Source organism: Ambystoma mexicanum, chromosome 5q (assembly GCF_040938575.1).
Source record: "Ambystoma mexicanum isolate Mex_15411 chromosome 5q, UKY_AmexF1_1, whole genome shotgun sequence".
NCBI classification, from domain to species: Eukaryota; Metazoa; Chordata; class Amphibia; order Caudata; family Ambystomatidae; genus Ambystoma; species Ambystoma mexicanum.
In genome coordinates this window covers 499,711,172-499,735,046 of record NC_090933.1, presented here as the reverse complement: position 1 = coordinate 499,735,046, position 23,875 = coordinate 499,711,172, and the positions used below count along the sequence as shown (strand labels likewise).

Sequence of the window (23,875 nt, the reverse complement as noted above, 5' to 3'; positions counted from 1 at the left end):
AAGCTTTACGAATCAATCATTGACACATTAAAAGATCATACAATGATCCAAGCTATGATGCACACCAAACTCATATACCTGGAAGGCTATGTTACGGCGCTAGAGGAAAGATCTAAAAACCCAAATCAGAATCTAAACCATCTCACATCACTGGCCGTGGCTCTGGAGAAAGACTTAGCCCCACCAGTAGGAGAACCCAACGCTGAACCACCCAGGGTGGACACAGATTTGCTAACATCCACAATTATAGATCTAACAACTAGCCAGCATCTGTCCTCGACACCTCCCACAGGAGTAAACAACATACTTTCGACAAAACCAACGGCTCCCATTCAAGGTGACAAGGCAAACATCGAAGAAGTATCGTTTACTGTCGACGAACGGACGCAGGAAGTGGCTGCCTAATCTGTCCCTACTGGGGGTCAGGATCAAGCTTACTCGATCTCTGGAAAAAACAGACCAAGACACGTGTAAAAAAAAAAAAAAAAAGCCAGGCAGTGTTTTAGCCTATCTCCACCTGAATATATCCATTAACTTCAGTTCGATAGCAGCCGCCTCAATACTCAGAAGTCCCTCAAACCGACCAGCTGACAACAAAAAGCCCAAAAGCATGATACAAAACCACACAAAACCAACAAAGTTGCCTAGATTCACCTAAAACAGCTGATGACTTCCTAGCTAACAACGCTTTAATGAACATCAGCCAACACCTTAATGAAGACTTTTCCTCGTCATTATCAAACCCCACACTGGCTGCACCAACCAGGAGAAAAGCGGATTCTACGACACTGCCATTCTACGGTTGTCGACCGCTCTCTCAGCCATTTCTAAGTACTGCATATAGTCTATTGTTGCCAGGTTCCAGTAGGTGTTCAGTATTGCAACCGGCGTAGAGTGTCGTACGTCAGCAGGGTCTTCCCTCTGGGCCCAGTTTACCAACACTGCCAGCAATGAGTAGTTGGATAGAAGGGTTTCTATCATGGTGAGCCCACGTCCACTGCGGCAAGCCGTTAAGAGACCAGATGAGGGGCGGCCTAGTGTTCCCTTTTGTGCTAAGGCGATGCCGTACCAGTCAAGGATGGGTTTTTGGGTAAGCCACGTTTCTTGGAAGCATAAAATGTCGTAGGTTCTGTTAGGGATAATTCTCTGTAAAGGCTAATTTCCCAAACCTAGTGAGTCCCCCAGCAGCTTTGCTGGATTTTTGGGGTTTATTTTTTTTCTCCTGCTAAGAGTGAGACTCTTTTACTCCCACTCTTAGACATGATTTGAGGTGTTCCTTTATCTTTCCATGTGTTTTATGAGCTATGGGGTCTTTTACTCCATAGGATCTCATGTGTTTTTGATGTGGGTTACACAGCACCCTCCGTGCCGTAACCCAGGGGTGTCGTAGCGACCACCCCCCCCCCCACAGACTCCATACCCTGGGACTGACTACTGTCTCCCATGGCATGTAAAGTCACCATTGGCTTTACTAGTCCCAAATTATGAACAGAAACCAGTACAAACCATCATATTGTGGCCGTACTGGTCGGGGCAATTCGATTGCCCTGGGGTCTGTTGTTCGAGGGGGCACGTCTCCGTCCCCCCTGATCGAGTTTTGGCTGGTGGCAGTGGATACTACTTTTTATATTCGACCGCAAATATATCTCTATGGGATATTCCCATTGTTCGAGGCTACCAACTTTAATTATTTAATTCTTATAGCCTCGAACATACCGCCGGTTTATTTATTTAATACTTATTCCCCGGGTGGGTCTTTTTGCCAGGACTTGGTTTTAAAATGGCGTTTGCGTTCGCCTCTGTAACTCCAACCCAAGTCGAGCCCTTTGTTCCACTTTTTGGCGGGCTTCTCCACAGAAGCCTCCAAAAGCGGTGCCACTCTGTCTGGGTCTACAGGATGTTTGGGAGGGGGGTTTAGGCACCCTGGACTGAGTTGCTTTGGCAACTCAAGTCGCACTCTTGTGTGATTGGCCCAGTGATGAGCCGCCCTGCTCACCACTTAGCATGTTTGAGTGACAGCTAGGACTGATGAATGGGGGTTTTCTGCATAAAAGCAGGGCTTTGGGGACTGGAACTTCAGAAGTCACCACAGGACCAAAGAATCCGAAGAGGGAGAAGCTGAGCCGACCTGCAACGACGACACCACTGGTGGAGCCCTGCTGAACCGTCTCACCACTTCCCAACGACAGAGAAGATCTTCATCCCGGAGAGTCTTCTTCCTCTGAGCTGGTGGGGATAACCAGTTCGCCCTCCTTTTCGCCTTCCTGGATCGTCTCGTGGTCGAATCGCCCGTGCCAAGCACCCCGGCAGCCGAATAGCCACGCTTCACCACTACCGCGAATAAAAAGGGTAGTACCTTTTAACCGAGAAACTCTGCAGCTGGTTTCTTCCCTGGCAGTGCAACGACCTCCAGCTTTCCTCCACGTCGAGATCTCCTCTTCCCCTGGACGAAGCACCGATTTGCACCTACTGCCAGGAACAACTGCCCCCGCTGGAGCTTTCTCACCCTTTCAGGTACTGAGTCCCGCCTGGTCTCCCTTGCAACAGACTGTTCAAGTTGTCCCGTAAATCCTTGACTTTCTATCCTGGGGATCCTGGGGTGATTTGGGACCTACTAACTAACTTTTCTTGACTTGAGCCAACCCTTTTTTTAACTCTTTGCAACGACTCTTTAAAATTACTATTCAACTTTGTGATCTTGGACACATTCTGCCTTGCTCTCTTCAAGAGTGGGCCTGGCCTATGACTTTCTTGCTCCTCAGTAGATTCTGCCTTTTCTGACTTGCTCTGGTTCTCCTAAAGAGTTGGTATTGTGTATGTTCCTAATTCTGCCTTTTTCTCTCCCTTTTTAATTAACTTATTGGAGTGCCATCTTAGGTTAAGCGCTCACCTCTGTCTGAAAATAAGTGGTGTTTTATCTAAGACTTGTTCAATAAATGATCAGGGATGTATATATATTAATAGTGACTGTGTTTGAACTTGCTTGCCATATTAGTGTTAGTGTATTGTACAAAGTGTGTTTTTAAATAAATAATTATATACTTTTATATCCAATCTCTGGTCAATGTTTGCTTGAACTACTGTATTTTGGTACCTATCTTGTATACTCTATATACTGTCTAACTCTTCTTGAGAGAAGTCTGGCTGCTCAGCCACAGCTACCAGGTAAATGTGGGTGGTACAGGCTGCTACCAATTGGGTTTACTGCCAACACCTGTAGTCTTAAGCCTTTTGCAGTGGTCCCTAAGGGAACTGCACAGGTTTCTGCCTAACAGCCTGGTTTGAACAAGCTCCTCAGGAAGGACAAGTTCAAGATGGTTACTCTTTCTCAAGTCCTTCAGGCCCTTCAACTTCAGGATTGGTTGGTGTCTCTCGACCACAAGGATGCTTACTTTCATGTGCCGATTCATCCCAAGCACAGGAGGTACCTGAGGTTCGCGGTTGGCGACTCGCATATTCAGTTTCCGGTTCTTCCATTCAGATTGACCTCGGCCCGAGGGTCTTCATCAAGCTTATGGTGGTGGTGGCAGCGTATCTCAGAAAAGGGGGGATTCACGTCTTCCCCTACCTGGACTATTGGCTGATCAGGGAGCGCTCTCTTGAGCAAGTCCTGGATCATCTGTCCGTCACCTGCCACTCCCTTCACAAGCTGGGCTTCTCCCTCAATTTAAAGAAATCTCATTTGACACCTGCCGAGCTGCTCCAGTACATTGGAGTAGTGCTCGACACATCCCTGGTGCAGTGTTTGCCTCCCCAGGTGAGGGCTCATCACATTCTGCAGATGGTGGACACGTTTCAACGTGCCCAGAGTCTCCCGGCGTTAGAGTTCTTGAGGTTGCTCTGCCTCATGGCATCCTGCATTTTTCTGGTGCCAGAGGCCAGGCTGCGGATGAGATCTCTGCAGAGGGCTCTCAAGATGCAGTGGTCGTAGTTCTCCGGCAGGATGTCTGATCACGTTCAGATTCTGCCCTCGGTCGCACAGGATCTTCTGTGGTGGGCCGTCGAAGGAAATCTGATGAATGGTGCTCCGTTTTGGTAACCATGGTCAGAGGTGATGATCGTGACGGACGCATCCCTCACGGGGTGGGGATCTCATGCCAATGAGCTGACAGCCAGCGGCCGTTGGTCTCCGTCGGAGTCCAGACTCCACATCAATCTGTTAGAGCTGCGGGCTGTCAGGGTAGCCCTGAACACTTTTCTGCCGTCTGTGTGGGGGAAGAATGTCCTGATTATGACGGACAATACAGTGACCATGCACTACATCAACAAAAAGGGGGAGGGGGGACAGGGTCACTCCCTTTGTGCAGAGAGGCGATGCAGCTCTGCTTCTGGGCCATCCAGCCGGAGATTTTGATCTCGGCAGTTCATCTGGCCGGAGACAAATGCGGCGGTGGACGCTCTGAGCAGGCAGAGCACAGTCTCTCCTGAGTGGGAGCTGGCTCAGTAAGTTCTTTTGGAGATCTTTGCCCTTTGGGAAACCCACAAGTGGATCTCTTCGCCACCTGTGTCATGGGAATTTCATCCAAGAGGAGCCTTAGGGGACGTGTTCGTAGTGGAGTGGTCCTTCTCACTGCTGTACGCGTTTCCTCCAGTATCCGTCATTCCGCAAGTGTTGGAGGTTACGGAGGTTCGGTTCCCGAAGGATCCTCATTGCTCCGGCATGGGCCAGGAGAGCGTGGTAGCCGGACCTTCTAGACATGTCCATCTGTCCTCCACGCCGTCTTCCCTACTGAGACGATCTGCTCTCGCGGGGGGGTGGGCGTTGGGTTCTCCATCCAGAGGTCAAGTCTCAGCCTTCATTCTTGGTATCTGAAAGGTTGAGGTATATGGAAGGTAAGCTAAGGTAAGGAAGAGGAGAGGCTCCATAGGTTGGATCCTAGGAGAGCTTTGAGTTTATATCTCACGGATGTCCCAGGTCAGAGTGGACGATCAGCTTTTTGTTGGTTATGCTGGAAGGCGTTTAGGTCAGGTTGTTTCCAAGCAGACTTGGTCCAGATGGATCATTTTGACGATCTCGGAGTGTTATAGTTTGGCGGGTAAGGACCCTCCGGTAGGCTTGCAGGCTCACTCTACTAGGGGTGTGGCTGCTTCCACGGCTCTACAGAGGGCGTTCCAATTCGCAGTATTTGCAAAGCAGCCACATGGGCTTCTGTCCATACCTTTGTGAGACACTATTCCCTGGACTCCATCCATGGGCAGGATTTGGCCTTTGGGAAGGTAGTCCTATATTCAGCAATGTGATTGGGCATTCTAAAATTCTAAATTTGTAAATTCTTTTCCCACCTCCATACGTTGGTACTGCTTTGGGAGTCTGTCATAGATGTGGAATACGTCGGAGGACACAATCCCCTCGAAGAACAAGTTACTTATTTTACCTGGCAACGTTCTTTCGATGGGATGTTTCTCCGACGTATTCCACATCAAACTCTCCCAGCCTGCCCCTCTACAGAATTTCTAATGCGATTGCAGCTTACGTTTCCGCAAGGCTTTCTGTAGTCATACTGGCAGATGATTGGTGCCACACGTTCTGGGAAAATACTGCAACTGAGGCTACGGGCGCCGTGCGTCCTAGATATAACATCCAGTAACGTTGACCCTCGATGGAGGCTCTCGAGGGACAGCGTATCGATGTCAATGTAAGACGCCTAAGCCGGAAAAAAATTCCGAGGCAGAACAGCTGTGGTCATTACTGTCAAAGATGTGGAATACGTTGGAGGAACATCCCATCGAAAGAACATTACCAGGTAAGATAAGTAACTTGTTCTTTTTTTTTTTTTTGTTGATTAAAACGAAATAAATGTAAAAAAAATAGTAATTTTTGGAAAACTGGAAATATAGAGTAAAGAAATGGGACTAAGAAAAAAAACTCCTGAAAATGTTCGGCATATTAGCATTTGAACAGAGACATGTTGAGTAGAGGGTTTTGGATGACTGTAAATGACCTACAATTCTGTTTTCTAATAGAACCAACTCTCATTACAAGAAGGGGCCTTAGTTACTCAAGTCAATTAGATAGTTGTTTCTGTCTAACTTCCGCAACTAGATGTGGAGTGACTGACATTGTATATAGATGTGATAGAATATTTTGACTTCTGATGTTTGCCACAATTTGCACTTTATTCATTCAATACTGTAGATGAACTATTGGATATTTATTCAATTCTTTCAGATTTATATGTGAATGTTTATTAAAATGTTGTATATGATGAAAAATGTTTTACTTGTATTTAACTATCTTGACACTGCCATAACACTATTATCTGCTCCCTCTTTTTGTATTCAGTATCTATAGAGGCCAGGTTGTGGGCCAGACAAGACTACTAGAATGTTCTAGTGTTCCCAGGGGTTCCCTTTGAATTTTTTGAAAGACATTTCTGCCACTCTTAAGAAATCCTTGGTTGAAAAGAAACTTTATTATTCTACCTGGAATAATCCAGGAGAAGGGAACCATCTCCTGTATTAAAGGATTGTTTGTTGAATTTTCACATTTTTGATTTGTACACACTTTTTGCTAAATCAAACCAGAGACATTTACCTTACACCTTCGATTGTTTGTTTTAATATGAGGGTCAAATACATTTTGGACGCAAGGACAGTTTGCCTAATTTTTATGACAAGACATGGACTGATTATTTTCTAGGAAGGGGAACACTCTTTAGGATAGGTACAGAAAAGTGTCATTATGTTCGTGCTAACGTGGAATGCTTGCTCGCAGTGCAAAGGATCAATGTGGTGCTTGAACTATATCATTTTTTCTCAAGGGCGCAAAGAGTTGGGGAAAGTATCAACTCCTACGTGACGGCACTGCCGACACTGTTAGCCACGTGCAGGTTTACTGGTGTACAGGATGAGAAAATTAGGGATCAAATTATGATGAGAACCAGTAGTTCCAAGCCCAGGGAGAGACTATGGATAGAAAGAGATCCTCGGGTGGAGAAGGTGATAGAAATTGTCAGAGCAATAGAGGAATCATGAGCCAGTGTCCAGATTGTCATAGAGAAAGCAGACAAGCATGGTCAAGGAGAGTAGTTTCAAGCCATTTTACAGTCGAACAGAAGGGGCACCAGCGATTTCAGAAAGCAAGCCGTAAAGCCTCAGGGGCAATCCATCAAGGCGAGCAAGGGAAACCATATTGGTGGACTGAAGGAGGCATGCAAGAGATGCGGTTGGTTCAGTCATCCAACGGGGGCCAAGGAGTGTCCGGCCGGAGCAGTTGAATGCAGACGGTGCAAAGCCAAAGGACGTTCTGCCAGAATGTGCAGAGCGAACTTGGAGGAGGGCGGTCCACAGAGAAGACAATCTGGATGATTGAGTCGGAAGGAGGTCAAGGGTGTCAGGATGTGGTTGATAGTACCAGAATAAGTCAAGGGGTGATCCTGCATGTTGAAGGGGTGACCAAAAAGGGCCATGGGATGTATTGACTGTGAATGGCGTATCCCTCGAAATGTTGGTAGATTCTGGTTCTCCGTACACCACGATGTCCCCTGAGGTGTACAGGGAGAAGTTTGGAAAGTTGATGGCAGATCTCAATCCCCCTGATATCAACCCAAGAGTATATGGTCAGGGGCCCATAAAGGTGATGGGATATGAGTGGGCGCAGATTGAGTTCAAGGGCCGCAACACGCAGTGTAAGCTCTATGTAGCACACCAGGGTGCCGGTGTGCTGGGATGGGATGAGCAGGTGGCCCTAGACATTGAGATACATCCTGTGTGTCAGCTATTTTCAGGACAATCTTTTGGTTTGGGGGAAGAGTAAGAGAGAATATGATGACAGGGTGCACCAGTTAATGCGTATTCTGCAGCAAAGTGGTTTGACTGTTAAACTGTCCAAATGTCAGGTGGGGGTTGCCAAGTGTGTGATACTTGGGGGCATACTCTCGACGCTGATGGCATAAGGCCGAGGGAGGAGCTTGTGAGGGTTAGGAGGGAGGCCCCATCACCCGTTAATAAAGAGCAACTCGGTCCTTTTTGGGCATGACCGAGTACTATGTGAAATTCATACTATCCTACGCGGAAAAAAAAATGTGCATGCGGGCACTATTGAAAAAGAATGTTAGGTTTGAGTGGTCCCAGGAATGCCAGGAGGAATCTGAATTGTGGAAGAAGGATGTAGATGGGGGAAATCAGTCTTTGAGGTCTTTTGACCCGAAAAATTGGACGGTGCTGACAGTTGATTCTAGTGAGGTTGGAGTCGGGGCAGTATTGGAACAGTGGCAAGATGGTGTGTGTAAGCCCATCGCTTTTGCATCTAGGGCTCTGAGGGAGGCGAAGGGGAGGTAGCTGTTATTGAGAGAGAGGCAGTCGCCGCACTGTGGGCCTTGAAGCATTTTATGATGTTTTTGTGGGGGATCCCGTACGTAATAAGGACGGATCATAAACCCTTGGTGTATGTGCTTACGACCAGAGGTACAGCTTCGGTATCTCAGAGAATAGCAGGATGGATGGTGGACTTGCAAGAGTTTAATTTTAGGGTAGAATATATCCCTAGGAAGAAGAATTTGTTGGAAGACTGTTTGTCACGGTTACCTGTGGTAGTACCTAGTGAGATGGAGGAGAGTGGTGTGGGTGTGCAAGTAACATGTGTACTTCATGAGTTGGACAAGAATGAGTGTGATGTAGAAACAACGAAGGATGCTGAACTCAGTTGGATTAGGGAAGGTCTGCAGAGAGGTTGGGGATGTAGTCAAAGGCAGGACCGAAGGCAAGGGGTACATGCATGTTCTGTGTGAGCTGGCGGAGAGACCATGTGGTGTCACAAGGGGGAGAGACTGGTGCCACCTGTCAGTATGAGAACTAGGTTGGTGGAATTGGCCCATGAAAGGCATTTGGGCAGGTCTTTGACAAAAAGGAGGTTGCGGGAATAGTATTGGTGGCCGGCCATGGATGCGATATGGAAGCAGTTGTAAAAGAGTGTGTGGATTGTGCACAGTGATCAGAGTAGAGTGATATGTCCTCAACCCGTGTATCCTGTGGAAGTGCCTGAAGAGGTGTGGTCAAAAGTGGCTTTGGACATTATGGGGCCAATGGAATGTTTGCAGGGTGGGTTGAGGTTCTTGGTGGTGTTGGTGGATTACACTTCGAGGTGGCTGGAGTCTGCTGCTTTCGAAAGTGTCACCACCGATAGGGTGATTGGTTTCCTCAAGGAGATTTTTGCTAGAGAAGAGGTGCCGGCGAGTGTGGTTACGGACAACGGTGTACAGTTTGTCTCCCAGCAAATGCATGATTTTCTGAAGTATTATGGTATCAGACATCATTGGACAGCTCTATACAATCCTTGCACGAATGGATTGGTTGAGAGAGTGAACAGTTTAGTTAAGGACGCCATTCAGTTGGCCATTGTTCTGATCTTGATGGTCGTGCAGATTTTTGTACCTCCGTCCCCAAGTACCGCACAGACAGAAGGAATACACTGTCTGTGCAATCTTTGAGGCCACAGGTGTGTTGAGCCGTCAATCAGGTAGCAGGAACGCCGGAAGGACCCCTGACCGCTGCAAGGCAATGGTTGATGGTTAAACAGGAGCAATGCAATTGGTACGGGTAACAATCAGTATTAACAAGGCTTACCCAGGAGTGCTGTAGGTGGGGTCCTAAACGTGTCGAGAGCCACAGATTGCTGATGGTGGTGAAAGAGGCGTTCTACAGGGCTCGTAGGTGAGTCACACCTGGGTCTGATGTAGATGGACCAGTAAGGCAAGAAGGTCAAAACCAAGTTCCAAGATTCAAGGTTCAGAGAGGATAATCTAAAGGCAGTCCAAGATAGAGTTCCAAGGTCAAGGAGCCGGGGAGACAAGGCGGAATCCAAGAAGTAGAAATCCGAGGGGCAGGCAAGACAAATCCGAAGAACAGTCCGAGGTCGTAAAGTCTGTGATCATAAGCAGGTAACCAGAGCGCTAAACAATCCTCAAGAGATCAGCTGTGAAGCGCTGTACCCAGGTTGCCAAGATGTTTTTAAACTGATTAAGTAGTCACGTGATGTGTCCCATGGACATGCGAGACGTGACGTGATCACGTGGTCACGGGACGCCGGATGTTCGGGATTGCGGTGGGAGTCTCCGTGGGTGTGACCAGCCGTGAGTGTGCCTCCATGGCAACTGCCAGCGAAACAAAGGACGGTAGAAGCCGGGGCTATAGGCTGGTGTCCACCTACGCCAGGCAAACTGCTGGTTCTTTCTGTGTGCAGGGACTGCTCTGGTGGTTGGGTGTGGTGTGGGGCGTGTGATCGTGTGATTCCTAATGGGGCGAGCAACGGGAGACGTGACAGCCATAGGGAATGGGCTATTGTGGCAGGATGTTTTGTCTGAGGCTTTGTTAGCCTCCGGGGGACCCCTTTGATGATGACTGGTAGAACCCCCTTTTGAACTAAAATGGGGAAGGACGGCGGGTTTGAGGTTGAGGACGGTGGCCCTGGGAGGTGGTGTGGTGACGGAAGTAAATATGGCTGAGGTGTTGCGGAGGGTGCTGTGTTGTCAGGATCGTGTGAGGCTTCAGCAGGGTGGAAGGAAACCTGTTGTCGAAGTGGTTGATAGGGTCTGTGTAAAGAATCAGAAGTTTGTTCCCAAGGGGAGCAGCACATTCATGTGGTGGCGGGTGTGGGGACAGGTTATGTGGTTCTTGACGACAGTTCGAGGTGGAGCAAGAGGAGAGTTGCGGTTTTAAGCAAGGGTGTGGCACCGTTGCTGAGTCAGCAGGAGTGTGGATTGGAAGGTGTTTTGTGCGATTTCCCTGTGCAACAGCGTGTGCGTGCTTCCACATGGGATGGTGGAGAGGCGTTTGGAGGAGGTGATCAGGATGGTGCGGGGTGTATTGTGTCAAGTGATGGGGATGTTCAGTCTGCAGCGGTGTAGGGTGGTCGGCCTGGAAGGGTATGTAGGCCACCTGTAAGTATGATTATGTGTGGTAGGGAGTGGAGTGAGTTAGTGAGAGGGAGTGGAGTCAGGAGGTAGCGATTTTCTGTTCCTATCTTACAATTTGTCAGTTTCATGCTCTTTATTTTGTCTCTCCACATTGTGCTTTTATGGAGTTCTTTCCTTTTTGTTCCATGGAGTCTTCAAGTTTCCATTTTGGGGTGTTATTGTTAATTTCTGTTTTCTCCAAGGGGGGGAAGATGTCATAATGTAATGTTCGTGCTAGGGTGGAATGCTCGCTCGCTCTGCGTAGTAACATTCCCGCCTCGCATCAGAAAGGACGGTTGAGCTGGTCTCTGTGGCGGTGTGCCACGGGGTCTGCTAAATAAACGGAGAGTTGTCTGCACCTACCTGGAGTCCTTCGTCTTATCATAAAGCCTTTATACAACCCCTTTTCTTTTTTGTTCACTTAAGTTTTTATTAGTAATTTTAAACCACAACAACATTGAACAAGTTCCCCCCTCGCCCCTAACCCATCTGATCTCTGTATGAGCATTCCAAGTCCTCTGGTTTGGTCGAGGTCGCAGACCTTTTCCCCATAAATGTCACACATCTCCCCTAAGCCCCCCCCCCTCACACTCCTCACTCCCATGCTATGCTGAAACAGCCCCTCCCACTCACATTCACACCAAACCCATCAGTTTCATTTTCCTCAGGCACCATGCTCCTCTGGAGTCTTTTTTTTTTTAACACGCTATTGTCATTTTGCAGTAACGAGCCAAAAACCAATAACAATCCCCGCCCTTCCCTCCACACCTTCCCCCACCAACTGCCCTGACCCTCCCATCCCCCCAACATGTCATTAACATTTTCATAACGTCTTAGAACTCACAACCCTGCTGAGCCCCCTCTACCCTCCCCCTCACCCCCCCTTCCAGACTTCGGATCATGCCCCCCCAGGTGTACATTCCTTCCATAGGTCACGGCCAGCAATCCTCCATCTTCTATAGTATCCCAGAGAATCGGGCGGCACCACCGCAATTCCCTTGGTTCATGTCTTCCCCATTAGTTCTTACCCCCCATGCCCCATCTGGTCACTTTTTACGGTGGTCGCAGGCCGTTAGCCTTTGCCAAGTCATTCAGTAGTTGAGTCCAGTGTATCGACACTTCCTCCCCTTCCACCTCAGTTTCTGCCTTCTGCAGAATAGTTAATTCCGCCATGCCCCATCTCCGGACATCCTCCCGCCACTTGTTTATTGCTGGACCCTGTGGGTGCTTCCACGCTATAGCCATTCGGCGTTTAGCCAGAATCAGCAGGAACCGGCCCATCTTGTTCCGTATTTTGTGCCTCCCCTATCCCCCGGGAGCTTACCCCATATACATATTCCCGGACTCCGTTCCCATCTGGTCCCCAACAGCCCATTCACCCCTTTAATAACCTCGCCTCAATACTCAGCTATTATCCCACTCTCCCATACCATGTGCCAGAACCCTGCCTGTGCCATACCACATCTAAGACATTCATCCGACAGTTCCCTGTTCATTGCTCAAAGCATCACCGGGGTCACATAAGTCCTATGTAGGATATTAAGTTGGACCAGCTGGAATCGGGCATTCCGCGATGTCTTCCAGACAAGCCCCCAGACCAGCGCCCACTCTTTTCCTGATATTTGGCGTCCCATGTCCACCTCCCATTTCTCCTTCACCTTTTACTCCCCCTTAGGGTTCCCTTCCTGCAAGGCTTTATAGATCTGTGAAATACGTGCCTTACCCCCGTCTGGTCAAGCAAAACTCTTAGTACCGGGTACGACTCCGGTTCCTCCAGAATTCCCTCCCATAACTCTGCTAATCTACGGACCACTGCTCCATATGTCAGGAAAAGTCCCTGCGGTAGACCAAACTTCAGGCAACATTACTTGCAGGTAAGGAGCTTCCCCCCTTCAAAAAGATCCCCCACCGTCTCACATCCCTTCTCTCGAAGCTTCTGCATTCCTACCCTCCCAATCGCTGATCAACGCCCCATGAAAGCTTACCCTCATAGTGCCCCGTACCCCCCTACCACCTACATACTTCCTCCACATCTATCGCACTGCCTCAAACACCACGGTCCTCCCCCTATCACCCAATGGGGGCCAGAGCAGTTCAACCGCCCGACAATTTGGCTGTAAATCCTCTATCGGCACCCTCATAGTCTCTCCCCCTCACCCCACACCAAAACCGACCAACTGCGCCGCCACAAAGTATTTTTCATAATTTGGGAGTCCCAATCCTCCTTTCTCTCTAGTCCTCTGCAATATCTCTAAGGATATCCTCCTCCTCCCTGTATCCCACAGTAGCTCCCTGACCTTAACATCCAGCATTTTGAAAAATACTCTTTTTGCCGCATAAGGTATATTAGTAAAAAAGTAGAGCAATCGTGGCAGGATCACCATTTTGCATAGTTCCACCCTGCCCATCAGAGAAAGGGGTAAAGCCTTCCAAAATTTAACTGAGTCTCCTATTTTTGACAATGCCCTCCCTGTATTGTGTACAAACGTATCCTCCATCCCCCCTGTTTCTTGGCATTTGTAATAGGTCCCTCGATACCCTAGGGGTCTTATTATTCCATACGAAGTTCCCTATGATCTTCTGCAAAGTTCTAAAGAAAGGTTTGGGAACTTTTATTGAAAGTGCCGTAAAGTAATAAAGAATTTTTGGGAGGATGACCATCTTGACAGCGTTGATCCTTCCCAGCCCGGAGATCCTAAGGAGGTTCCACCCCTGGAGAAGCGGTTTAATTTGTGCTAATAAGGGCAGATAATTGAGGGGATACATTGACTCTATATCTTTGGTGAAGTTTACTCTTAAGTATTTGATCGCAGTGGGCGCCCAGTTATATTGGAGTGATCTAATTACCTCTCGCCCCCCCCACCTTTAGCGTTAAATTGAGGACTTCGGATTTAGAGGTGTTAATCAGCAGGCCAGCTACTTCTGTGAACGTTCCCCGCTCCCTCCCAAACGCCTCCAGCAAGACAAACGGGTCGTTTATCGTCATCAGGAGATCTGCAAAGGGCGCCACTTTATGGGGTTGCCCTCCAAACGGGATGCCCGCTATGTCGTCCGAGGCTCGGATTGTGGCCAGCAGTGGTTCCAAGTGGATTGCGTATAGCAGCGGGGAGAGAGGGCAGCCCTGCTTTGTGCCCCTGGACACCTTGATGGTCCCTGATAGTTGCTCGTTAATCAAAAACCAGAGGGATGGGTTGATGTAGTTTGCCTTTATCATAGTCATCAATTTCTCCTCCGAACCCCCATTTTCTTCATGGTTGCGAATATAAACTGCCACTCCACCCGGTCAAACGCTTTCTCTGCATTTAACGCTACGAGAAGCACAGTTTTTTCTTTTATCGTTTGCCTTTTCAACTAAATGTAGGGCCCCAGTAAATATTATCTCTTTTCTGTCTCCCTCTTATGAAACCAGATTGATCGGTTCCGATCAGTTTCTGCAGGAGGGGGTCTATCCTAGTTTCCAGTTTTTTGGTGAATAACTTTGCATCCAAGTTGATCAGCGCTATCGGCCTGTAGGACTTGCAGCTTTCCGGGTCTTTGCCTGGTTTTGGTAAGAGAATTATCTTGGCTTCCTCCATCGATGAGTTATTTTCCCTTTTTACTGCGAATTCATTAAATAGCTGGACTAATGGGGGGATGAGCACTTCCTTAAAGGTCTTCTAAAAGTTGGCTGTAAAGCCGTCCGGGCCTGGTGTTTTGTTTATGGCATCAATCTGATTGCTCTATGTACTTCCTCTGGTGTTATGGGCTGGTCAAGATCCTGTGCTTCCTCCTTTGTTAGGGAGGGGAGGTGAATATTATCCAGGTATTTAGTTTGGGACTGTTCTTGGGGATCTTTGGACTACATAGATCTGAGTAGAAGTCTTTAAATTCCCTATGTATCGCTGACTGTTTGGAAGAGGACCCCCCCTTTACTCAGTTTGACTTTGGTAATGGTTCTGTCCCTTTCCTCCTTTCTTAGGAGCCTAGCTAGCATCCTATCGGCTTTGTTAGCTTTTATGTAGCAATTGTGTTTCAGGTGTAACCGTGCCCGTTCTGCGTTCCTCGTCTCCAGCACTTCTAGTTGGCCCCTTATGGCCCTGTATTCCCTCCTTGAACCTCCACTAGCCCCTGGCCCCATTCTGGACATTACCTGCTTCAGCTTTTCTTCTAGTTCCTCTTCCAACCGCCTGTTCTCCTTATCCCTCCTGGCCTTGACTGCAATGAGTCTGCCCCTTATCGTTGTTTGAAGGCATCCCACCTTGAGTTTTGGCACGTTTCCCCTAGTTTGTTATGGAGAAAGTATTCTTCTGGATCGTTTCTTATTTCTTCCCTAATTGGTCCCTCTCTGACTATGTGGGACGGGTACTTCCACCTCCAAATCCCCTGCCTTTGGTCCCTCCTTTTTACGGATATTGTTAAGGACGTGAGGTCTGAAACAGTTATTACCCCTACTTCCATGTCCGTATTTGTGCCCCGCAAGCCGCGTGAGACTCACACGTAGTCGATCCTTGACGAGGACCTGTGAACATGGGAAAAAAACGTGTACCCCTTTAGGTCGCTCTTCATCTCCCTCCATGTATCAACCAGTGCTAGGCCATCTAGTTTCTTGAAATTCTTTTGAGGGTTTGTTCTGGGAGTTCCCCCTCCCAGCGCTTCTGTCCATCCCTGGGTCCCATGACAGATTTAGGTCCCCTGTCAGAATAATCGGACCCTTCGCAAACCTTTCTAGCTTACCTAGCCGTTGCTGGTTGAATTTATTTTGCCTGACGTTAGGGGCGTATATGGTTGCTATTGTATATATCTCCCCTCCTTTTTCCAGTCTTGCGCAATATACCTCCCACTAGCGTCCTTTTCCCAATCGGTTGGTTTCTGCTCCAGGGAGGACCTGATCGTCAGTGCAACCCCCCTTTCTTCCTGCCCTCGTTCGCTTGTAGGATTATGTTGTACCCCTCGATTTCAACTTCATGAGCGTCCCCCAATTTTATGTGCGTCTCTTGGAGTGTCAGCATATCTGGTTTCTCCCTCTGAAGGAACTTTTCGAGTTGAGGCCCCTGACGTTCAGTGACATTATATTCATTTTGTTGGTTTTAGCCAAACCCATTGGTGGTCCTTGGATTGGCCTTTCCGTTGACTGGATGGATCCCCATCACCACCCCCCAAAGCCCCTCCCCCCTGCCCGGGTGGGCTCAATCAGCCTTTGCCCCCCCACCCCCCTGAATTGGCTCCTCTGGTATTGAGCCCCTTCCTTTACCCAGACATGATCTCTGCAGGCTCGTCCCTGCCCAAAGTTGACCCCAGATCCCACCATCCCCATCCCTGTGCTTCATGACTTAGTGCTTACCCTGACCGTGACTCTAGGCTTCTCCCTGGGGTATTATGTTGGGCATGTACCCTTCAGGCTCCTCTTGTTATTTTTGCGCTTTACTTTTGTCCATTCCCATCCTTTCTTTATTCCTGGGCCCCTTGAGCCTGGCCCATGGATCTCCGCTGGTTCCACCTCTAGTCCCAGTATGCTTGCTCCCTCCTCGCACGTTGAGACGCGCTGTTGTTTCCCCTCCCATTTGAACACATGACCGAAAGGGAAGGTCCATCGGTATCTGGTGTCTTTTTTGGCCAGGAATCGAACCACAGGGTCCTGGTAGAGCTGGATCTCAGAACCATTGTAGGTCACCTGTTTGGCCCTTCTCGCTGCTCGGAGGATCTCCTCTGTCTGGTCGTAGTAGTAGAGGGCCGCCAAGATGTCTCTTGGCTTGGCACCGGGCTCTGTTCTCTTGGGGCCTACCCTGTGGACACTGTCCAGCTTTAGCTCAGATTCCCTTTCCATTTCCACCAGGCCCAGGAAGACTTGCCTAGCAGTCGCCTTGAGATCTTTATCTTGTACATCCTCTGTCAGGCCTTTTATCCTCACATTTGATCTCCTGGACCTGTTTTCCAAATCTTCAGTCTGGATTTCCAGGTTCCAGCTTCTCCAGTAGGTCCTCCGTTTTCCTTGCGTCCTCCGCTAGTTCCTGAAGGGCTGTTTCATTAGTGCCTGCTCTTTGCTCCAGTTTGTTGCTATCGCCCCTCACCTCTTAGAGGGAGGAGGCCAGTCCTCTCTGATCCCATCCAGCTGGTTCTCCACCTTGCCTGAGATTTTTTTGCCAAAGTCTTGGAAGAGTTTCCTGAGGATATCCTCTGTTAATAGGTTCGCCCGTACTCGCCCCCTCCTTTACTGGGCCGCTATCTTGGGTCTCTGGGGGCCCTTCGTCCTCGTTCTGGGCTTCCCATTCCGTTCTCCGGATTCTCTGGATGGGGGCCTCCTGAGTTCTTTTTTGACCCTTTAGGGCAGTCTGCGGGTCCTTGCCCTTGTTCTTTGACATTGTCCATGGAGCCCTTGATTTGGTCTTTGATTCACTGGGGTGCCTGCTTCCCCTTGTTGCAGTGGTTCCCCTGAGTGAGGGCGCCTTCATCTCTGCCCCTGGGGAACCAGACCTCGACACTCCTTACTGCTCTTGTCTTCCCCTAGCCTTCTCCCGTAGTGCTGAGCTGTTTTCCGCTTCCTGCTGTCAGGTTGGGTGACTATTCCCTGCTCCACCTTGGATGTGGCTTTCCAGGATGTGGGGTCCTGGACTGGGCCTTCCCCGGATGTGGGGCCAGAAACTCTTTATTCCCCCCTGGCGCCGGAATTGCAGGCCTGGCTGTTCCGAGTGTAGTGGTGCCTGAACCCCAAGTGGACCTCAGGGTGCCTACTGTTTAGTGCCTTCTTGTCAGGGTGTGTCTGTGTATACCTGGGCCCACCTGGCCCCCCTCCTGTTTCTATTTCGTCATCTCCTCCGGCCCCTGATGCAGTCTGCTAGAACCCACTCTTCTCCCCCCCCCCACCCTGCTGGACAAGGGGGTGCAGTGTTTGTGCAGGGGGATCTGTGCCCCCACTCTTGGGGTGCTTCCCCTCCTCCCCTGCTGTGGGCCCCTCTCCTGGGGGGTCCACCCCCCCCGGCTGCCTTCTTGCCTCAGTGAAAGTGTTTGTGAGAGCCATGGGCTTCTGCCACCCCATACCCCCGGGGCCGGTTGTTGGACTGCCTCTGCCCTGCTTTCCTGCGGTCGCCGCTCCTGGGGGGATGAAGCCGTGGGGGCTCTTCACCTTCCTTGTCTGCCTCAGACCGGTGCCGATTTACAGCTGCTCGGGCACCTTCTCCGCCCCGCGGGGATCAGAGCTCTTCTGCTTGGGGCTTAGTGCCAGATTCCTCTCCTCTGCCCCGTGGGCTATGCACGCCTCACCTGGTATGGCCCCCGGGTGCTCTTCCTGTTCCGTCTGGCCGGGGGTAGGGGACGCAACCCCCCCTCCCCAGTACCTCAGCCCTATCGGGTCCCGCCTCTTGGGCCCCCGTCACCCTTGGCTTGCCGTCTCTGAAGGTTGTCCCCCTTCCTTGCTGGGACGGTGGGGTGGGGGCTAATGTGCTAATCTGTCCCACGGAGGGTTCCTCAACTCCTCACACCTGCGGTCGACCGGGTCCCGGTCGGGCTCGCCCTCCCAGAGCCTCTTCTCCACGCCGTCTCATCGGCTGCCTTCAGGTTGCTGCAGGACACGACAGCCCCCACCATGACTTTCTGACGAGGGGAGCGAGGGTCCCCTCGTGGGGTGCGGGGTCCATCCCGGCCTGCGGGTGGCTCGGCTCTGGTGGTGGGGGAGTGGGGTGGTACCTCTCCTTCCCTTTGTATTCTCTGATTAGCGCTGCCGACGTGAGCGGGCCTCTGTGCGCAGCCCGCCACTACCCGGGCCTCTGCCTCAGAGCCCTGTGTTACTGGGGGTTTCCGGCTCTCCCGGCTCCCTTCTAATGGCTCCTTATTTCGCTTGAAACCCTCCAGATTCGAGGGTCGGATCCTTTGGTGGCTGTGTCCCTGTGTTTTTGGTGGCGTGGCCGGGGAGGGAACCGCACTGCTTATTTGTTAGGGGTGAGTCGGGAGAGGATCGTTCAAGGTGCTCTCCCTTTAGCGGCCATCTTGGAAGTCCACCAACCCCTTTTCGTTAATATAATTGTATGTTGTTGATAATATTGCAACTTTGTGTCTGGCTCTCATATCTGACCCCTCCCACTGGTCAGAATGCAATGTTACAAAAGAAATATAACAGCTTACGAAGGACTATCATCTTGAGTAAAGAAAGTCGTCCATATAACGATATTGGCAGATTAGCCCAAATCCGAAGCTTAGCAGCTAAATGAAGCATATACTCAGAAGTATTGTCCGCATATAAGGACCTCTTCTGTCTGAATACATTAATAGCTAGATACTTGAACCAGGCATCTACCCAACGAATCGCAGATCAGCAAGAGAAGGGAAGCATAGCATCAGTAAGAGGAAACAACTCAGTCTTTGCCTTATTAATACTGCACCAGTAATGCCTAGTAAATTTACGGACTGCCACCATAATGGGCCCAAGATTTATCTCAGGATTCCATATGTATAGCAAAGTGTAATTGGTGTACAGCGATATGACTTTTGGCGGTCCCATCATGCATATGCCCCTGTGTCAATGTTTGGCACTGATAATGGCGGGAAGTGACTTCATTGAAAGTGCGCCCCTCTCCCCAAATATATATTAGAAGACAACGTAGAATTTGTCCGTACTCTAGCTGTGGGCCGATAATAAAGCAGTTGTACACAGCTTAGAAAGTAAGCCCCAAACCAATATCGTTGCAGTACTCTCATTAAATATCTCCATAATACAGAGTCAGAGGCCTTTTCGGCATTTAAAGATAGCGCCACTGCTTTAGCACGCAGATTAATCAGAGATGATACGAAATAGCCTCCTAAGGTTGAGTGCTGTTGAACATGATGGGATGAATCAAGATTGATCTGGATGCACCAGCCTAATCATGTATGGAAGGAGTCTGGGTGCCAATATTTTCTCAAAAATCTTCCTCTCTGCATTAGAGATAAAGCCGATGGGAAGTAACCTCATTCGACAGTTTACCAGGCTTCGAACCGTAATTATCGCCTCCTGCGTGGAGGTTGGAAGCCCGCCATAATTTAGGAACTCCTCCCATACTTATAGTAAATGTGGGGACAGTCTAGATCTGTACTGCTAAAACAATTCAACACCCAATCCGTCGGACCCAGGCCTTGCCAGACAATAGAGCTGCAATAGCAGTAACTGTTTCCTCAGAAGTATCCATCTTCAGGCAGTAATGGGAGCTCAATACCTTCCAGGCATTCTATAAGATCGTCATCTGAGCTTAAGTCATTAGTTGAGTATAATGTCATATAATAATATGCCATAAATCTTGCATTAATATCGTCCTCCATGGGTAGTGTGATCCCAGATAACCCAGTAATTTCTGTTATGGTACATGGCTTGGTTTCAAGTCCAACCGCTCTAGCTAAGGATTGTCCCGGCCTATCTGCCTCACCGTATCTACGAGCAAGTGCTGGTTTGGACATATAGAGCACCTCTTTATCCGCCATCTCTTGGAACTTCAGTAGATTGCCCTTTATTAGTTCCAGTAGTGCCTTATCTTTCATTATACCATATTCATTTTCAAGGCGCCTAATCAGCTCTTCCACCTAATGTAGTTCCAGTCGAAGCACCTTAAGAGTCCCGGCAGCCAATGACAATTCCCCATGGATAAACACTTTGAAAGTTTCCCACACCGTAGAATAAAGTGCAACAGAGCCCACTATTAAAAAGAACTCTTCAATTGTGACACGACTCGAGTGGAATCAAGCAGCATCGAGGGAGACATGTGCCATAGAGGGTGAGGCCTGTGACACTGGGCAAAGACCATGGATAATATTATCGGAGAGGGATCTGAAAACGTGCGCAGAAGAGTCATACACTGCCGTACCCTCCCCATTAGGTCAGCTGTTAAAACACTTAAAAAAAAAAAAAAGCCTTACCTGTTTCCCTCTTAAGCTTTGATCTGCCGTGGTGTCTCTCCAGGACTCTGGCTCCTCGTGTGCTCACAGACGGGAACAAAGAAGCTCTCACGGGAGCCAGAGGAGAAGGGGTAGGAGCTGACGTGGCATGTGACATGTGCCACATGTCACGTTAGGCTCTGATCCCTCCTGAGGTGGGGAGGCAGAGTGCCTCCTTCCCGTGCTATGATACCCAGCCCAGCCTTCACCCTGATGGGTCAGGAATGGGACCACCCTGCCTCACTCCCCCAGACCTAGTGTGATGGGACCGCCCGCCCTGTGAAGGTGTGTGGCCCCCCGCTACGCCAGTGCCTATGGAGGCCAGTACCACATGCAGGTGTACCAAGAGAGAATTCTGGGCCTGATCTTGCCTTGTTCGTTAGGTAGTACATCATTGTTGTCTTGTACATCTGAATAAGCACTGAGCTCATGGTAATCAATGGAAGGAATTCATTGAATGCTATTTGCACTGCTCCGAGCTTTAGCATGGTTGAGTCACATTTTGTTTCGTCTGACCGGTGTCTTTGGGATGTAACATTCTTGCCCCCATTCATCCATGAAGACACCTGTCATCCAAGAATGTTGGGTTGGATGTGTCCTAAAATGGAACACCCATATGTTTCATGCACCACCGCTGTCAACAGTGCATAACTTAATGGAAATGTCAGCTTCTCTTTCTACTACTGTGTCCTTGTGTCCACTGGGCTTGAAAAGCACATATGTAGATGTCTTGTTTGCAAACTTGCACTGTGTAAATGAGCAATAGTGGTATTATTTATATTAAAGATAGCAACTTGGGGGCGGGTTTGGCATTGCACCAGCCATGTTTAAATATTAACTCATGAAAACCATGAAAACCCACCTGTAGGGGTACACAAACATACAAAAGATTTGCATTTTGGGCATTTATTTATGTGCCTTAAATATTCCAATTTGAATTTACATTATTCTTAACAAAATTGATAAAGTAAAAAATATGCTTGCAGTCGCACAAGTTTTTGGGTCAATACAAATGTACATGTAAGTGGACCCTCCTGGAGCACAGATTACATTTTGTGGTTACCACACTAAATGAAGTTTTTCTTGACCAAGAATATGGTCACACAAACGTCATTGGCTACTAAAAAAGGGCTTGACTTCTACTTTATAACCTCAAGGTGCATGCTTCTTTAAGGCTGCCAGTTTATATTATATAATAACTGCAGTTCATTTACTTTGATAATGTCTTATACTCTGATTGTTGCTACTTAAATAGTTGGGTTTGACAAGTTTACCATATTTCCTGAAAAGATGTTTTGTTTTATTTCTCTTTCCACTGTACGTCGGTTTGTAGATGTCTTATGGTGTTCATTAGGAAAAACGCTGATGAATGCTTAAATAAGACTAATCTTTTATTCGAAAACAAACAATTCTGAATTTGCACAATACTAAGAATATACTTGTTTGGTCTACTTAAATGTCATGGAGACAGAGGCATTAAACACATTCTTTGTGGTTCTGTTAAAATGGAGTGAGCCGTTCAGAGTGAAGATTTCACTCTTCTCTGTCTCTTGTTGAGCACAGATCTCCTTTCTTGATTTGCACTGAACAAGAAATACTATTGAATTGAATTCGGGCATTGGTCATTGACTACGTAATTCAGTTGTGTATGAGTTGGTTATGTAAATGGATCTTTAATGCCTACATACCTGCACCTCTATCAAAGCAGGAGTTGATAATGGCATGTAAGTTTGTTGATCGGATTGTAGAAAACCTGTATAAATTGCTTTCTTTTGTACATATAATATTTCATACATAATTGATAGTTTTCATTTAGCTTTAGTGGCATGTTACCGTAAGAAGTGAAAGTTCTAACATCATACTGATGTACTGTTTTTTTTTTCTAGAAACATGGTGCTAGCAGAGAGGTGTGTCATGCTTAGTGCAGATATCCTGAAAAGCCAAGTGAAATATTCAGAAGCTGCAGCACTCTTGATTCGCCTGACTAGCGAGGTATGGATCAATGTTTGACCATTTCTTGTTCATATTCTTTTATTTTCAATCACACATTGACATGCAGGTTTTGCTTCTTTGTATCGAACTAACTGAAAATACTATGCAAATATGGAGACAAAGCATTCAATTTCGAAGTCCCACAGACGACTTCTGATGTTGCAGAGTGAAATGCTTCTTAAAAGAAAGCCACACTACAGATAATTCTCAAAACCAAGTAAAAAAAGAAGGATCTTAAACTTCATTGGCTAAAGTAACAGTGGGCCTCATTAAGAGTTGGCTGGTACACGGTATAAGTGTTGGTTATAATGTTTACTGGCACTTTTACCAGACCGGCCAACTACAACATTTTGCGTTTGCCAGTATTCCAACAGATTTACCTCTGGGAGTACTGGCAAACTTGTAACGTGGCCCAATATGCTCAATATCTGGGTCCGGAATTGCTGTTTTATCTAAAGACTATACAATTTCCTGGGAGCAGGGAACACAGAACGGTTTGGAAACAGTAAACATTCTGAAGGTTGAATTTATGAAAAAGATGAATATAATCCTTTTCACTTGTAACAATTAAGTTAGGCCCAGGCAGTTTAAAGTGGGATCCACAGGTTTCCTGAAATTACTGATGTTATTTTAAAAGGCGAATTGAAGTGTTTGTTTGAACACCTGTGGTTAGGAAACGGGATCAGTATTGCATTTCACTCATGTGGGTTCTTAAATGTGTTTTGCAGCCTCCATCTAGATCCAGGACATTATAGATTTTATGGCAAAATATGGTGTCAGGGTTTAACTGGTGCAACCTCAATCGTTCGCTCACTATGCCTCATGTAAATGCTACTCTTAAAATATGTACTGTTCCCAAACCTCTCTGCCAGTTGACTGCTTATTGAAGCTGCAATAGACTGTGGCCTCATAGTGTGGCGCCTCAGTCCTCCCGTTTCGTTTGGAAGCTTCGTCATGGTAAGCACGATCCTCTGGACCTTCCTTGCCCCAATAAATTAGTTTAAAATGCAATGCAAATCTTTGTAAACACCTCTCCCTCAGGCGTGTGCGAGGCATTCTGTTGGTTGCCAGCACAGAAGGATGTAAGCACCCCTGGGCAAAGTGCACATTTCATGGAC

The 23,875-nt window shown here is 48.1% G+C and overlaps 1 protein-coding gene across 4 annotated transcripts in view; it reads left to right on the top strand.

The window, feature by feature from the left end:
* The window catches only part of TRAPPC8 (trafficking protein particle complex subunit 8), a 2,435,788-nt gene that overhangs the window by 900,768 nt on the left and 1,511,145 nt on the right, over positions 1–23,875 (top strand). For all 4 annotated transcript variants that reach the window (XM_069620968.1, XM_069620966.1, XM_069620965.1 and 1 more), the window contains one exon: positions 22,652–22,757. In XM_069620968.1, the coding sequence (XP_069477069.1) occupies positions 22,652–22,757 (106 nt within the window). The remainder of the gene's footprint in view (positions 1–22,651; positions 22,758–23,875) is intronic.